The sequence below is a fragment of the Clarias gariepinus genome, chromosome 15 (genome assembly GCF_024256425.1).
Source record: "Clarias gariepinus isolate MV-2021 ecotype Netherlands chromosome 15, CGAR_prim_01v2, whole genome shotgun sequence".
Lineage (NCBI taxonomy): Eukaryota > Metazoa > Chordata > Actinopteri > Siluriformes > Clariidae > Clarias > Clarias gariepinus.
Window position 1 is genome coordinate 2,305,719 of NC_071114.1, and position 17,196 is coordinate 2,322,914.

The following is a 17,196-nucleotide window of genomic DNA, read 5'->3' on the forward strand; positions in this document are numbered from 1 at the left end:
AATGAAACCTTTGGCATTACAGGTGGTCTAATTCATAACACGGTAATAACACACCAAGGAACTCTGGGAAATAGATTTCTCTGAATAAAAACGAGAATGATTCTCTCCGATTAAGTTTAGTTTCATACCAAATTATTAGATTATAAACAATTTCAGGAACCTGCATTACTCTCCGTCCGTCACTGTTTGGTTTCTGGGCTCGTCAGTGAGCCACTAGGACGCTAAAAACGCTGCTCGAGAGCTTGATATTTATGTTTACTGAGTTGCTGTAAATGACTTTTGGGTGTGTGAATGTGTGTGTGTGTGTGTGTGTGTGTGTGTGTATGTGTGTGTATGTGTGTGTATGTGTGTGTGTGTGTGTGTGTATGTGTGTGTGTGTGTGTGTATGTGTGTGTATGTGTGTGTATGTGTGTGTATGTGTGTGTATGTGTGTGTGTGTGTGTGTGTGTGTGTGTATGTGTGTGTGTGTGTGTGTGTGTGTGTGTGTGTCCAAATCCCAGGCTGAACTGTGTTAGCTGAAATATGTGAAGTATGTGAAACGACTATGTCGTTATCATTAAATATATTTAATTATCTTAAAAATGCAGTATATTACAACCAATTAAATATTTATATATTTATTATAACTTTATTTATATACCTCTGAGTGGAGACAAGGCTAAAGCTAGACAAGATACAAATACTGAACAATTAAGCAAACCAAGAAAATGTAGAATGGAACCAAACCAGGATGATCTTCAGGAAAAAAACTAAATACAAAAAGAAAAGCAATGCTGATATTTTAATGTAAAATCCAGGGATGGAGATGCAAGTATTTTTTGGACTTCATGAAGATAATGCTGATGGTGACGGGTTTTAGTGGCCTTTGTGTGTTCCCACTGAGTGCCTGGCGCACAATCAGACCTCCTCAGCCATCTGCAAGAGTGAGTTAATGGCTACATCCTTGTTCCCCTCCTGCACCTCCATCACACTCCTGATCACTTCCTTATCCAGGTTGGGGAACATGTCGCTCAGGGCCCGCAGGTCCTCCTCACTGTACGGGGTTCTGTGGGGGGCAGTGACGGGCATCCCCATGGGCATCACACCCTGGTTATAGACACCTGGCACACCTAGGTGTGGTACAGGAGGGATCATCACAATCATCATTAAAAACATTACAAGAGGAAACATTTACAAATACTTAAATCATTAAATATATAATTACAGAATATCAACAAGTTCTTTTAGTATAGAAACTGTTGGCAAATAAATTCACTCCATGTGATTTTAGGAAATAATTCATTTTACTCAGTCTATACTCCAAGATTGTGATGCCTCTTGGCTTTGTTTCATTTTTAACAATGTACCTCCACAAATAAAATCAGAGAACACCTCGCTTGCATAACTTCTAGGGCTCAAACGATTCCTCGAGTAATTTGATTACAAAAAATGATTGAGGTAAAATCTTCTGCCTCAAAGCTTCTCTTAATGAATTTTAAAAGCATTCGTTATGATTTTGCGCAATTATTTGTTTGGCATGATGCAGTGTGCTTCCGGATGTAAGCTGCCACTAAACACCGTCAAAGAAGAAGCGCTTACATCACCCAAAAAAGCGTAAGGAGACGCAAACAGTTAGCTGTGTATTGATTTGATGGAGCGTTCTGTTGCGGGCTGCAAAATGGAAAAAAGCGATAAAAATATATTATATATATATATTTATATACTATAACTTTAACCTATTGCTTGTATTGTGAATAATGTGTATTGTGAAAAATGGACTCTGTGCAAAACCTTAAACTGAATAAAAAACATCGTTATCAGTATGTAGACTTAAATGGTGATTATTCTGCATGTTCTGTAGTGGAGTTTGGCGTTCTGCAGGGTTCAGTTTTAGGTCCACTGCTTTTTTTCCCTTTACATGCTTCCTCTGGGCAACATAATCCGTAAGCATGGTATTAGTTTTCATTGTTATGCTGACGATACACAGTTATATGTCTCAGCAAAACCTGATGAGAAAAAACAGCTTACTAAAATTGAGCAATGTGTGCAGGACATAACATTTACATTTAGGCATTTGGCAGACGCTCTTATCCAGAGCGACTTACATTTTTATCTCATTACACATCTGAGCAGTTAAGGGTTAAGGGCCTTGCTCAAGGGCCCAACAGTGGCAACTTGGTGGTTGTGGGATTTGAACCTGGGATCTTCCGAACCGTAGTCCAATGCCTTAACCACTGAGCTACCCCTGGCCCCATAAGAAATTGGATGCTAATTAACTTCCTTCTGCTAAATCCGGATAAGACAGAAGTTCTAGTCATAGGACCGCATACAGCTAGGGGTAAAATTTTAGATCACACCGTAACTTTAGATGGCCTTTCTGTTCCATCAAATGCAACAGTGAAAGACCTTGGTGTGATTATTGATTCCAGCCTTTCATTTGAAGCTTATGTAGATAATATTACCAGGATAGCATTCTTTCACCTCAGAAATATTGCCAGGATAAGAAATTTATTGTCGCTAAACGATGCAGAAAAACTAGTTCATGCTTTTATCACCTCTATTGCTATTGTAATGCCTTACTGTCTGGTTGGTTAGCTAGATGCAAAAATAAGCTTCAGCTAGTCCAGAATGCAGCAGCGAGAGTCCTCACTAGAACCAGACGATATGAGCACATCACCCCTATCTTATCTTCACTCCATTGGCTCCCTGTGAAATTTCGCATTGATTTTAAAATAATACTCTTGACATATAAAGCATTAAATGGTCTAGCGCCGCAGTACCTGATCGAACTGCTAGTGTCTTACGATCCGCCACACCTACTTCGATCAAAGGATGCAGGCTGCTTGTCAGTACCGTGTATTATGAAAAATACAGCTGGGGGCAGAGCTTTTTCTTACAAAGCCCCAAAATTATGGAATAGTCTTCCAAATAGTGTTCGGGACTCAGACACAGTCTCAGTGTTTAAGTCCAGGCTAAAAACCTATTTATTTAGCCAAGCATTTTTATAAATAGATTTGCCATAGGCAAAGGAGCAGATCTGGGGGACTCATGGACGTAGAGTATTATGGTGAACTGGTATGTTTGGATGCTGTCTTCCTCACTCTCATTGATCATTGATCGGTGAGGTGATTGTTTGCTTTACATGTCAGGAAGCCCTCATGTTTGTGTTTCCTTCTGGCTCTCCCTTTTAGTTATGCTGTCATAGTTAGTCCTGCCGGAGTCTCTGCTTGCACTCTACAGTTAATATACATTCACATTACACATTGTGTGACTGTGACCAGACCTAACTGCCATCTCTCGTCTTCTTCTCTTTCCCCCCTCTTTCTCTTTCTTCTCTCCTCCTGTCTCCCCCTTTCACTCTTTCTCTCTCTCTCTGTCGAGCTACACATGTTGTTCCCGAGCTGCCAGTGATCCAGACTCCCTCTGCCCTCCGGACCTGTCTGACCCATCCTGGTGCCCCGCTTTTGGCTGAAGATCTCGTCACATGGATGCCCCGTGTGTCTCTCTGGGATGCGTCTGGTGTCTGGGGATGATTCTCTCTACCTGGAAAATGGTTCTGGCCTTGACTGGTGTTGGCAACTGTTTCTCTGGGGACTTGACAGTTCGATAGTTCAGGACTGGAACTTCTTACAAGTCTACCTGGGTCTTCAATAACTACCTGGACTCCATATTAACATCAGCTATTATAGCTGAACTGCCTCCCACCCTACACACTGTATAAATGCAGATCATTTACTGCTTTCTGTTTCACCCAAATGAGGATGGGTTCCCTGTTGAGTCTGGTTCCTCTCAAGGTTTCTTCCTATTACCATCTCAGGGAGTTTTTCCTTGCCACTGTCGACCTCGGCTTGCTCACCAGGGACAAACTGACCATTTTGATTAATACATATTCACATTTGATACAAACTTAAATGATTCTTTTGACTGTGAAAATTGCTAAAAGCACTATACAAATAAAATTGAATTGAATTGAATAAGACTGAGACGGAAAGAGCTGGAGCGTATTCTGTCTATAGCTTTCTCCCAAAATTCATCACTCAACTGCAATCCCAGTTCATTTTCCCAAGCAGCTCTGGTTTTAGCGATTTTACAATCACGAAAAGATAAAATAAAATGATATATTCTTGATATCACACCTTGCTGATATGGATTAAATGTGATCAGATTTTGCCAGGGCTGCCTGGGAGGTATAGAAGGAAATTTAGGAAAACGCTTGGATACAAAGTTGCCAACTTGCAGGTAACAAAAGTAATGAGCTGCAGGCAGCTCATACTGCGAGGACAGACTAGCAAAACCTATAAATACTCCATCTTCATACAAATTATAAAAATTTGTGATGCCTTTGTCATGCCATGATAAAAATGCTGAATCTAAAAGTGATGGGGGAAACTTATGCAATGGACCCATTGCTGACGCAGATCTAAATTTAAAGTAAGGTCTTACGGATTCTAGCAGGTTTCCCAGCCCAAAGGAAAGAGATTATGATTTTATCTAAGGAATCAAAAAAGTACTTAGGAAGAAATAAAGGAAGTGATTGAAAGAAATAAAGAAATTTAGGAAGGATGGTCATTTTAACTGCATTGATGTTTCCGGTTAAAGAAAGAGGCAGATTGCTCCATCTCTGAATATCAGATTTAACATCAGAAATAAGAGAGGAGAAGTTGGCATGAGAAAGGTCAGACAGAGAGCGAGTCACTGTAATACCAAGATATTTAAAGCCTGAACAATTGAATTTAAAAGGCAGGTTTAGATGCTGAAGTTGTAAAGCACTATTAGTATTCACTCTTATGCAAATTTAGTTTATACCCAGAGAAAAAAAAACTAAATTATCCAGAATGGTTAAAATAACAGGAATAGAGGCTGCAGGATTAATCACAGATAACAATAAGTCATCTGCATATAGGCATAATTTATGCTCCAACCCATTACGAATAATTCCTTTAAAAGCAAGAGAAGATCTAAGCTTATTAGACAATGGTTCAATAGCAAAAGCAAAAAGCAGTGAAGACAGTGGGCAGCCCTGCCGGGTACCACGCCCACGAGTGAAATAATCAGAGCTTATATCATTTGTATTAACATTAGCTTGCGGGGATTTGTAAAGGAGGCGAATCCAAGAATTAAATTTATCACCAAACCCAAATTTCTTTAATACGGCAAACAAGTATTCCCACTCAACCCTATCGAAAGCTTTCTCAGCATCCAGTGAAATTACAACCTCAGGAGATACAGATGTTTGTTTGGATAAATTATATTAAAAAGTGTACGAGTATTTAAAAACAGATGCTGTCCTTTTATGAAACTGGTTTGCTCCTCAGATATAACATGTGGTAAAACATCTTCCAAACGGGATGCAATTACTTTAGCCAAAACTTTCACATCAGCATTCAGCAATGATAATGGCCTATATGATCCACACTGAAGGGGATCCTTTCCCTTTTGAAGAAGAAGAGCAATTGAGGCTTGGTTAAAGGTAGATGGTAATGAGCCCTGGTCGAAGGATTCATTTTATCTATAAACTTTTTATAAAATTCAATTGCAAACCGTCTGGGCCTGGAGCTTTATTAGACTGCATTGCCTTAATTGAAACTATTTCTATTACTATTTTTTTAAGAGATAATGGAGAGTCCAAGTCCCTTACAGATATTGCATCAATAACAGGAATATCAATACTTTAAAGGAAATCATTAAATTTTATATCATCTTTAAGGCATTCAGATTTATAAAGGGAGGAATAATATGATTTAAAGACTGCATTGATCTCTATAGGATCAGCAGTGATAATATTTAAGTTGGTTTTTAATTTGTGGTATTAGGCGTGAGGCATGTTGTCGTTTTAGCTGATGTGCTAACAATCTACTTGATTTATCACCATATTCATAATACGTTCCCCGAGTCTGTGACAACATACGTTCTGTTTCTTTGGTTGAAAGAAGATGAAATTCAGATTGTAAGTCAATGCATTGCTTGTACAACTTGGGAGAAGGATGAGATGCATAAATATGGTCGAGTTTGCTAAAAGCTGATGCGAGTTCGTTGAGCCTGGTCTTGCGACTTTGATTTAGAAAAACAGAGTATGAGATAATTTGCCTTCTAAGACAAGCCTTGAGAGTTTCCCATATTAACGAATAAGAAGTGGACTCAAGATGGTTAAACAACAAAAATTCATCAATAGTGTTAGAAATGAATGTACAAAACTCTCAGTCCGCTAAAAGGAGCGAGTTAAACCGCCAAGACGATGGGGTCTGTTTATGCGTTGATAATTGGATATCCAGTGATAAGGGAGCATGGTCAGAATCACAATACTTAAATAATCTGAAGAAACAACAGAAGGATTAAGATAACCGTCAATGAAAAAATAATCAATTCTAGAGTATGAATGATGCACCTGAGAAAAAAATGAGAATTTTTTTATCTACAGGTTATGGAATCTCCATGGGTCTACAAGGCCATTTTGTGACATGGAATAAAAAACATTTTTAGACATGGCAGACTGGGACACAACGCGAGAGCTAGAGCGATTCAAAACTAGATCAGAAACACAGTTTAAATCTCTCCCAAAAATGATCAAGTGGGTGTTTAAGCAGGGAAGGCTACTAAGTAATTTATTCGCAAAATCTGGATCATCAAAGTTTGGAGCAGCATAGACATTTAACAAAACCTTGGTCTGAATTAATGTGCCTGCAACAATAAGATACCTGCCATTTCTGTCAGCAATTATATGGCTAGGTGAAAACTGTACCTTGTTGTTAACTTTTATGGCCACAAAAAATTTGACCGACCCAGTGACGAGGAAGCCTATGATGATCCTTAACTTGAAGATGTGTTTCTTCTAAAAACACTATATCAGTATGTAATCGTTTCAGGTGATTAAATACCCTAGATGTTTTAATTGGGTTACCCATACCTCTGATGTTCCAGCTAAGAAAACGGATAGGTGTACTACTCCCAGCTAAACCTGGGCCTACATAGGAATTAGCCTTTTATCCAAAAAGTGTGAAAATGATAAAGATTCACAGAGCCAGAAGGATGACACCCCCTTCCCCCCACATGCACACACACACACACACACACTCACAAACGCACACAAAACACAAATCTAAAGTCTCCATCCTAACAACCCAGGAGACAGCAAAATAAACTAACTAAAAGAAAAGTCGCTCTCACAGTAACTGTGACCACGACTCGGAGAGTGAGCCCGATGTAGAAGGGGAAAAAAAACGAAAGAAAACAAAATGGCTTCCACAGATTAAATAGAACAAAAATAGTGCGCAAATGGAAGTATCCTCATCCCCAGCTTACAATAATGTATAGGTAAATGATAAAGATCTTGAAAGAAAAAGAAGAGAGAAAAAACATCAACAACAACAAAAAAGAAAACCCCAGAGGTGAATACTCCTAGGATCACCCCTCATACATTGACCAAACACGCATAATAATACATCTTTGGCACAAGTTAAATATTTGGTCCCAAAAAACGACCTAGGAAATAAATCCAATTTATCAATCAAAAACACTAACTTTGCATAGACAGAGGTAGCATCAGAAAATATTAACAGATCACACATTTCGCTTTTTTAAAAAGGTAAAAGAAAAGAAAACCCTTATTCAACAATAAAACAGAATTAAAGTTAAATATATGACGAACTATTTAAAACACTACGAGTGCAGATCACGCAGTTTGGATAGTTTTAATGTAGTCCTTTGCTTCATCGGCCGAACGAAAATCTTTCCCTACACTATTGTAGGTTCTCCTCAGCCGCGCTGGATAAAACAGACCGTAGCGCGCGCCCTCAATGCCACGGAGTTGTTGTCGGACCTCATTAAAAGAAGCACGAGCTTTTGCAATTTTTGCTGTGTGGACAGGAAAAACAGAAATACTTAATTCCTTAATTTAAATCTGCCTTAACTCTCTGGCGTGCCATGAAACATTAACATTCACTGTGGTGGTGAAATCTGGCCACAACAGCTCGAGGTGGTTCACAAGTGAGTGTCTAAAGTCGGCTCCTTCTCCAGGCTGAGCTCCTCTTTAAGCAACGCAGCGATGCTAGAGGTAGTGCAGGAACACTGATTATGCGAACATTATTACGACGTGATCTGGTGTCCAAATCTTCGCATTTGTTATCCAGTTTAATTAAATCTGCTGTAATACGTTGTATCTTACTTTGCATTGCAGTAATATCATCAGTACAACCGGAGAGCAAATGCTCCATCTCACCTACGGTACCCTTTAGCGCAGACAGTCCGCTCACCCCTAGATATATTCCTTAAAACATAATGCAAAATGCTGTATGCATTTAAAAAATAAAAGATGATTTTTCCAAAGAGAAAACCAATTAATCTTTCTTTTTCTTATATATTTTACATTGCTGTTTATTAAGCAAAAGTACATTTTATTCGCTTACTCGATTAACTCAATTCAATTTTTGGTAGAATACTCGATTACTAAAATATTCAATAGCTACAGCGTTACTCACTTGCTTCTGTGCCAAGTGTCTTAACTGGGGAAGTTTGATTTAGTAAATAGTAATAAATCAAACCACACATAGTAAAGGTTCTGGGCTTTCTCATCTGTCATGACCGGCACAGCATTGTGTGTGTGTGTGTGTGTGTGTGTGTGTGTGTGTGTGTGTGTGTGTGTGTGTGGTGGGAGGGAATTATTTGACAAAGTTTGTTTAGAATTGTAACAAAATGTAATACTGAATAAGGATATTTATAAAACCGCTGTTAGCTCGTACCTGCGATGGGCACATAGCCGACACCCTGCTGGTATACGGTGGGCATCAGGACCACGGGCTGGGACGGCATGATCATACCTGCAGGGACCGCCTACATGAGAAAAAAAGACAAAAGAAAATATCAAAATGTAGAAAAGAGGATCTACATGTGTATAATCACATATACACACACATACGCACACACACACACACACACATATATACAGACATCACAGCACCCCCTAGAGGCCCTGCGGAGCCACAGCCGGCCCAGTTGGACTAGGGAACCTACCTGATACTGGGCTTAGTGCTTTGTGTTTTACTGCCGTTTATGAATATTCACAGACTGGTTAATGTTCAGGCCCATTACAGTACTTTATGATTAAGAAATTAAAGTTCTTCTACATTTTAATTCCTAATTTAACCTCTTACTGTACTTAAGAGCTGATAAATCATGCCAAATATTACAACCTGCTTTGCTTCTTTACTGGGCAAGAACATGTCTGGTGAGTTCATGCCCATTCTGTCTGAACGCTACAGTACACCACTGCAAACCATTGTTTATTTTAGATTTGTTATGAGAACGTGTGTGTGTGTGTGTGTGTGTGTGTGTGTGTGTGTAACATTACATTTATAGAACATGTATGTTACTGACCCTTTAATTTAAGGACAGAAAACACAACTTCTTATCTTTATTATCTGACAGTGTGTGACGAAGACACAAACAATTACACATCGACACCATTACTGCTTTTAAAGGTGTTCTGGCTCCACCCACAGCGCATGTTTTGCACAGTAACTCTTTACTCTGTACGTCAGAGCAACTTACAGAAAATTCCCCTCGATTGCGACACACCTGGAAATGTCACAACGATGGCTGTGAAGGTACCGACTCCTATCAGTGTACTCTCAGAAAAACATTAAAGGACGCCCATCACTATTTGAATTCCTCAGTGCTTTAAGAGTAATTTAATGTAATTTTCCCAGGAAGCTTTTAAAAAATAAATAAAATAAAAGACGAATGAAAGAAGTTCAGACTTACAGAGTAGGACATGACGAGGTTAATCATGCCTTCTTTATCGTCTCCTTGTCTTCCGCTCAGGCTGTACCACTCGTCAACGATGGCGCCTTCTCTCAAATTTTCGGGGATAGTCACGTAAGTCCAGGCGATGCGATCATCCATAGAAAACGCCCGCTAAGTACAAAAAAACAAACATGACAACACAAACAAAAACACAGGTGTTTATATGTGAATTTGTATTTTTGCTTTTTTGTAATTGAAAGAGGAGAGCTGAGGCTAAGTGTGTGTGTGTGTGTGTGTGTGTGTGTGTGTGTGTGTGTGTGTAGGTTGTGGACACTTTAAAGGCTTGTAGATGTGACGGAAATGTTGCCGACTTGTGCCATATTTAGACACAATGACTTAAAACATTACTGTGAATGAGCAACTATTTAAGGTACGTCACTTCCTGTCCATGTGTTTTTATTTATCCCGCAGCTCTCACAATGTGTGTCTTAGACCTGCTCCATTAAAGAGTACACCAGCGCATTGTCCCCTTCTCAGGACATTAAACACTGTTGTACTGACTCTGCCTAATGCAGTGGTTCTCAAACATTTTCTGTCGTTCCCCACTTAAGGCGGTGGGTGAATTTTTAAGCCCCACTTGTCAACAAAATAATAACAAAATTGGCCAAGGTTACTATTTATTGAAATATTAATTTATTAACCAATAGGGTAAAATACAGGTGTAATTGTTATAACAGACTTACTTCGTCACTTATCTAGAGCTTTCTTTTAAAGAAGTCGAGTGGCTTATTAACGTGACTGGGGTGTGTTGTCTCTAAGTGTCTTCATACTAGTGTCGGGTCTCATGCTGTCTGCTGCCAGCGGTTTAAGACACAAAACACACACGTGTCTCTCCTCTGTCCCCACCATCACCACCATGAATCCAAGCGCAACATACAGTAGGCTTCATCATGTTTTCCTTTCGGTTGGCTTTTGGGTTGATTAGCCTGATAGTGCAGAATCACCTGCTTTTTTGTGGTCCATGTAACAAATGTATCCACTGACGTTATTACACTCACTACATACAGTACGCTAGTATCTCACAGTATCTCTACTTTCTCAGCTTCCAAAAGGCTTGTTTTTCTCCCACAAACAGTTCTGTGTTCTTCATGTCTGTTTAGGGTCTTCTGGGTGATGTCTGTTATAAGTATATATAAGATGTGACTGTGTGAGCATAAGTGTTATTTCACATATAACATCATATCTACTAATAAAACGTAACATAATATCATCAGTGTGATTGTGACCCTCTTAAAATATAGAAAATATGCAGATTTGGTAAAATGATGGTAAAACCAAATGTGGTTCTGTTGCGCTCCTTATATCATTGGATTTGATCTACTGAACCTCGTCAAAGATTTCCAGGTAGAAGGAGTCGACAGCGGGAGGCAGAGGGCACTGGATCACTTTGTTCCAGCGTGGGTTTTTGGCGCCGTTGTGCGCTGTTGGTGTTTCGTACACGGTGTAGCCCAGCCGAATTCTGCAGTACGGGTCCATGCGCGTCATGCCGTAGTTCTTAGCCAACTTCGCCTGGAAGAGAGAAAAAGAAAATTCCTATAGTTTTCTATACTTTTATGGCGACTTTATCTCTCTACTACATGACGTTGTAGAGGAAGAGAAAATTCTATTTCATGGAAGCACCTGGGAATCATCACGCTGTAAAGCGTTCTGGATGACGGAGAATCAGGAGGCGGAGTTTAACACGAAGACACGCTTTAGTGTCCAAGCAGAGATCAGAAATGTCAAGATCGCATGACCATTAAACATTTGTTTAATAATTAACTCTCACACACTGTATGACAGGAAACCAGTAGGGATGAGAAAAATGTTTTACAACCCTTATCCCAGGCCATGTCCACACGCAGACGGGTAGTTTTAAAAACCGAGATTTTTCTCTGTGGTTTTTTGTTGCGTATTGGACTTTTTTTTACATGCGTGTACATACACACACAGTTACTCACACATTATATTAATGACATATTGGGCATATTGTGTTTTCATGTGGACAAAGATATCATTAAAACGTAGGTCGTGTGGACGGAACTATTTTTAATTTTTAAAAACATTAAAGACGAAAAATCTCAGTTTTTAAAAATACCTGGCTACGTGTGGACATGGCCTGGGACACACCTTACAAAAGAATACAAAAATTATGACTCAGATGTCAGACATTCCACAGATGTTCCACCCAAATCTGACCTTTCTGAAAGGTAACTGGTTTTACTGTTATAGCTAGAAGCTTGCTTATTGTCTTTAAATTCTTCTGTTATTTCTTACACCTGAAGACAGACTGTCCGACTGCCCACCCAACCAACTGGCACTTGAACCGTCTGCCCGCCCGTCTGACACAAACAGCACTGATAATGATAAAGTGAGGCATAAAATGTGCGACTCAAACGTCATACACCCTGAATGTCACGCAATCCTTCAAGAAGGCGCTTTCAATACGTCTATTTATAAATGACTTTTTTCAGGTTTTAAAGGTCATTTCACATCCCACACACACACACACACACACACACAGGTGCAGACAAGAAGTACTGGTTTTCTATAGTAAATCCTGTTTACCTCATCATCCGAAACGTTTTCGTTCATCAGACAACAAAGATAACAAAGGGAAACATCATGAACTGCCCAATGTCACGGAGGAGAACTCTTCTAAATCAGTATTATAGACTCAGAACTAAAGTAGGAAAGTTACATACTAGAGATGAAGGGGGAATCGATTCAGTGATGCATTGGTTCTGTGTGTGCTAATTCACACAAGGCCACAATCAATTATTTTAATCATCATTATTACATTTATAAGAGTTTAGATACAGAGGAACTCACAGACAGAAATTCATGGAACTTTACAAGTACTTTAGTATCTGCCTGAAGTTCAACCTGCGGCATAAATTAAATCTAAACATTTAAACGAGTCAAAGTGACATAATGAGCAGTTTTGTGCCTGAATGTCAGATCGATTTTTTTTTTTTTTTACAAATACTTTGAGGTGGGTGTGGTATATGCATCACTCACAGTCAATCTACACAATAGTTGAACGTAAATACTGTATGTGATACACACAGAAACGACATAATGCATCTACAAGCCGGCAAGCGTGACTCATCATGGCCAAAAAAATAAAATAGAAAAAAATAGAAAAGTTTAGAAACTGAACCTGAATGAACAAACAGATCAGTGTACATTAATTGTTCCTGCAGGAATTTTAAACCAGTTTGTCTCGTATATTCTGAAACCGCGGTGCTAATTAAAGCAGTAATGTGAAGCATCACTATGAGATAAAACACGAGTCGTTAGAGTAAACACATCAGCAGCAGTCCGAGCTCAGGGCCTGTAAACTACCTGAACTGAGAGCACGGTGTTAGTTGGATTTAATGACCTACTTTAAACAGGGAGTGTATTTGTCTGACCACCAAAGAAGGACAACTTAGTGTAAACAAGGCGTAAGATACTCAACCTTACAGAATGGGATTTCTTTGTATTAATAAGTTAGACAGAGAGTTCTGCTGTACAGAGAGACACACAGACATGTACGTGGGCTTCAACCTCAAATAATCATAATAATAATAATAATAATAATAATAATAATATCACTGATTACATTAAAGATCAGATCAGATTATTATTAGATTTAAACTTTTAACTGTTTCTACAAACTCTTTAACCATCAATGACACGTACTAACACTAGTTGTGTTGTTCTCTTACCAACACCACGAGGGTCATGGTTAAATAAATAACAGAAATGCTGAATGTAAGATTTAGGACATCCAGTTTTTTACTTTAACACCAGCACTGATCTGAAGAATTCATACATTCAACAGAAAAAAAACAAATCGAGTGTCCTGTGTTGTTGGATTTTATTCTCAGGTAGAACACAGTTTGTGTTTCTAAAACAGATACAGTGATACAGTGCACTGCGTACTTCTCATCATTTACTCCAGTAACAAATTACAGAAAAGTCATTATTACTGCTGATAAACACCCCTTTATTTACACTGAAACAGTAGGAGAGATAGACTGTCTTACTCTTCGATAAGGACAGGAGTCGAGTAGTGTCGTACTGTACCTGCACTACTGTGATGCTGATCCGGCCCATGGAGTTGAAGCTGCCTCCGTACTGCAGCTGCTGCGCCGCGTGAGCGTCCATCTGTACCTGCTGCTGCTGGACAGTCGGAGTGATCCTCAGGAAGTCAGACGGAAGCTCTCCGATGTACACCTGCACACAACCAGACACGCTTGAGATTAGGTCCTTATTACATTTCATAAACATTAACATTCAATTTAAAAAAAATAAGAAGAGTTCCTTGAGTGACACCTCCTTCTCACATTCATGCCTCAAGGATTGAATATAAATGAAGAGGGGAAAAAACAGCAGAATTGAAGAATGAATTAACATCAGATCCCTCTAACCATGTTCTTAGAAGGCACCATTGAAGCTCAAGTGTTGTGTGGAGTGTTCATGGACCTGAGGCAGACTGCTGCTCTCCCCTGTTCTCTGTCCAGGTTCAAAAACAGGCCACGTGGAGGAGGCGCGTTCCACAGAAGTGCACATACAGGACTAACAGCTTTATCAAGTTCTTCAGTTCCCAGTGACAGTGAGCTGCTCTGAACATGATGTAATCCACTAATGGAGAATCTCAGGGACTGTAGAGGGACTGTGTGCTGGTGTGTGCGTGAGAAACCCCAGGGGTTATACAGTACAGTGCATATGGAAAAAAAAAAACAGAAACAAGTAGTAGTACAGCGTGCAGGCTGGTGGGGGCGTTGTGATGGTGTGAGGAGGGGTTTCTCAGAAAACACAGATCCAGCTTTAATCGCTTTAACAACCTTCCTCTATCAGAGCACTGCAACGCTTTAGGGCCACAATGTTCATCTCATCTCATCTCATCTCTCTCTCTATCCTGGTCTTCCTCTCTTTACTGTCCATATCTCACGCTTCCTCCCTCCTTCTCCTGTGCCCCCCCCCCCGCTATTTCTCTCTCTCTCTCTCTCACTCACTCTCCCTCCCATTGTCTCACCCCCCCTCCTGCCCCTGTCTCACCCCCCCTCCTGCCCTCTCTCACCCCCCCTCCTGCCCCTCTCTCACCCCCCCTCCTGCCCCTCTCTCACCCCCCCCTCCTGCCCCTGTCTCACCCCCCCTCCTGCCCCTGTCTCACCCCCCCTCCTGCCCCTGTCTCACCCCCCCTCCTGCCCTCTCTCACCCCCCCTCCTGCCCCTGTCTCACCCCCCCTCCTGCCCCTGTCTCACTCTCTTGTATGTACAGTAGGTTAGATTAACAATATTAATGTAAATATGACAGAGTATCCCTATATTAATATTAAACAACAGAAACAGACACCCTTCCAGTCAGGACATGTTTAAGTTGATCACTGACTTACACAAACTCCTTGTTTTTTTCCCCTGATAATCTAAAGTAAGAAACGAAGCTAATCCCACCTCTGTTAGCATGACACAACACCAGCTGTTCGTTAACAGGGTTTATCAGCCGGGATAAGGACACGAGCAGGTCTCACGCGGTAGTTATTATAGTACGCACGTTAATTAGGAAAAAAATACTTTATATAAATATAAAATGTTACAGCTTGGCTGTCTTGCTAACGACGATTAAGTGTTTCTTCCCACCCGCATTCCGACTCCCTGCTTCTGATTGGATCGACGAATGCGGAAACGGAGCATTACCCAATCAGAGCATGGAGTTAGTACAAGACTAGCCAATCCGAGCAAAGGAGGAGGGATTTGTAGGAATACGGCTGGGGAAAGAAGAACCGCTGACTGACACTGAATCAGACGTACTAGATTATCTAACGTAATATTTTACAGCCAGATTTTCTTGATTTCTGTAATTTTTCGAGTGATTAGTAGCGACATGTCCTGACTCACCTGTCCCCGCTGAGTGCTGATGGTGCTCGCCATTTTAGAGCGAAGTGGAGCGAAGTGGAGCGAACAGCAGAATTCGCGTTTTCACTTGTTTTTGTGATCCTCTTCTTCCTGTTTAATGTTTACCGACACAAATCGGAGCACACTGCCCCCTGCTGGTAACCAAAACAAAACAATACTCTACTAGTAAAGCCTAAAATAAAGATATCTTAATGTTAAAATTTTGGATAAAATTTTTTTCTTAATGTTAGAATTTGGGATAAACATATGCAGTGTTGTATTTCAGAAAGTGTAATGTTACTCACTGTATGCATAAAGAATGGTGCTACTGTTCTGTCATAGATTCTGCTTACGTCATCATTATTTTGTTGAAGAGTCATAGTCGTCCAGGCTGGAGATGTTCAGACACTGTTCCAGGAGAGAGGTCGAGTCCCACAATCCAGAACTTGATCCTGAACTGGTACAATTCAATTCTGAAAATCCATCAATCCAAAACAAAACGGAACAGCTAACCTCAGTTCACGACTCTAACAACTCTCAAACTTGACTACGTGCAATACCCCCCCCCCCCCCAAAAAAAATACAAATTATTAACATTTGAACTTTAAAAGATAAATGTCAAGATGGTAAAGTGAGATTTAAATCTTTCTGTGTTAAAATATTACATAGCTATTATTATTTTAAATGTAATTATTATTTTTATTAATATGCTTCATTAGACACATTACACTCATCATAACACCTAGTAGTACTTGGTCTGTTTTATTATGATTTATACGTTTTTGTTTTATTCATTAATTAATTCTGTCCCATTGTATTTTATCCTCCGTCCCCTAAGTACTTGTATATGTTTTAGACTGTGACTTTCTCTGATCATTTATCTTATCTTATCTTATCTTATTTTATCTTATTCTAGTGGTAAAGTGAAATATCTGCAGATTAATAAATAAAAATAATTCAAAAAATTTAAAAAATAATTGAAACTCAAACCCTCTGATTGTTTTAAAGACTAATAAACAGACACTGTAGTAAATCTTGTTAATGCTTTGGTCAATAAAATAGTTGGATTTCTTCTTTTTGTCCTTCTTACCTGAATATTAGTTTATTATTAACTCTGACTTTACAAGGTGCTGATCATGTGATTCCCAGTTTCCAACAAATGTTTAAATTTCCTGTTTATTCAGGATTAATATTATCCAGTTGCCTAGCAACAGCATTCTCAACACTTTAGGCACCTAACAATGAGGAACGCATGATGTGCTCACCCTCCGACACTTACAGTCCCAGGAGCAGTGATGTGAAGCTTGAGAGCGATAAACTCGGTGAAGGCTGAACAAACATGACGACCTGAAGGCACCGTGATGGCGCAAAGACGACAAAGCTGACACTTTTTCATACACTTTTTTAAACATGGGGAACACCCATCTGTGCCTGCCCTCATTATATCATGTTGCAGACACACTGACCTGTAATAAACTGCCTAGGACAATGTTTACCTCCTGAGGCGTGTCTGAAGCTCAAACAGAGCAGAAATGTGACTGTGGACTGACCGAGA

General features: G+C 39.7%; 1 protein-coding gene across 3 annotated transcripts; it reads right to left on the minus strand.

Annotated features, from left to right (window-relative positions):
* Positions 1-550: 550 nt before the first annotated feature.
* tollip (toll interacting protein) lies at positions 551-15,766 on the minus strand. 3 transcript variants are annotated; one of them, XM_053512436.1, is made up of 6 exons: positions 15,645-15,766; positions 13,831-13,980; positions 11,104-11,286; positions 9,736-9,888; positions 8,715-8,805; positions 551-1,109 (listed from the first exon to the last, which is right to left on the minus strand). In XM_053512436.1, the coding sequence occupies exons 1-6, from the start codon at positions 15,675-15,677 to the stop codon at positions 898-900; spliced, it is 822 nt and encodes a 273-aa protein (XP_053368411.1). In that variant the 5' UTR covers positions 15,678-15,766; the 3' UTR covers positions 551-897. The 3 variants fall into 3 exon arrangements, with proteins under 3 accessions (XP_053368411.1, XP_053368412.1, XP_053368413.1); XM_053512437.1 differs by lacking the exon at positions 15,645-15,766 and adding an exon at positions 14,175-14,210; XM_053512438.1 differs by lacking the exon at positions 15,645-15,766 and adding an exon at positions 14,091-14,168.
* Positions 15,767-17,196: the final 1,430 nt, after the last annotated feature.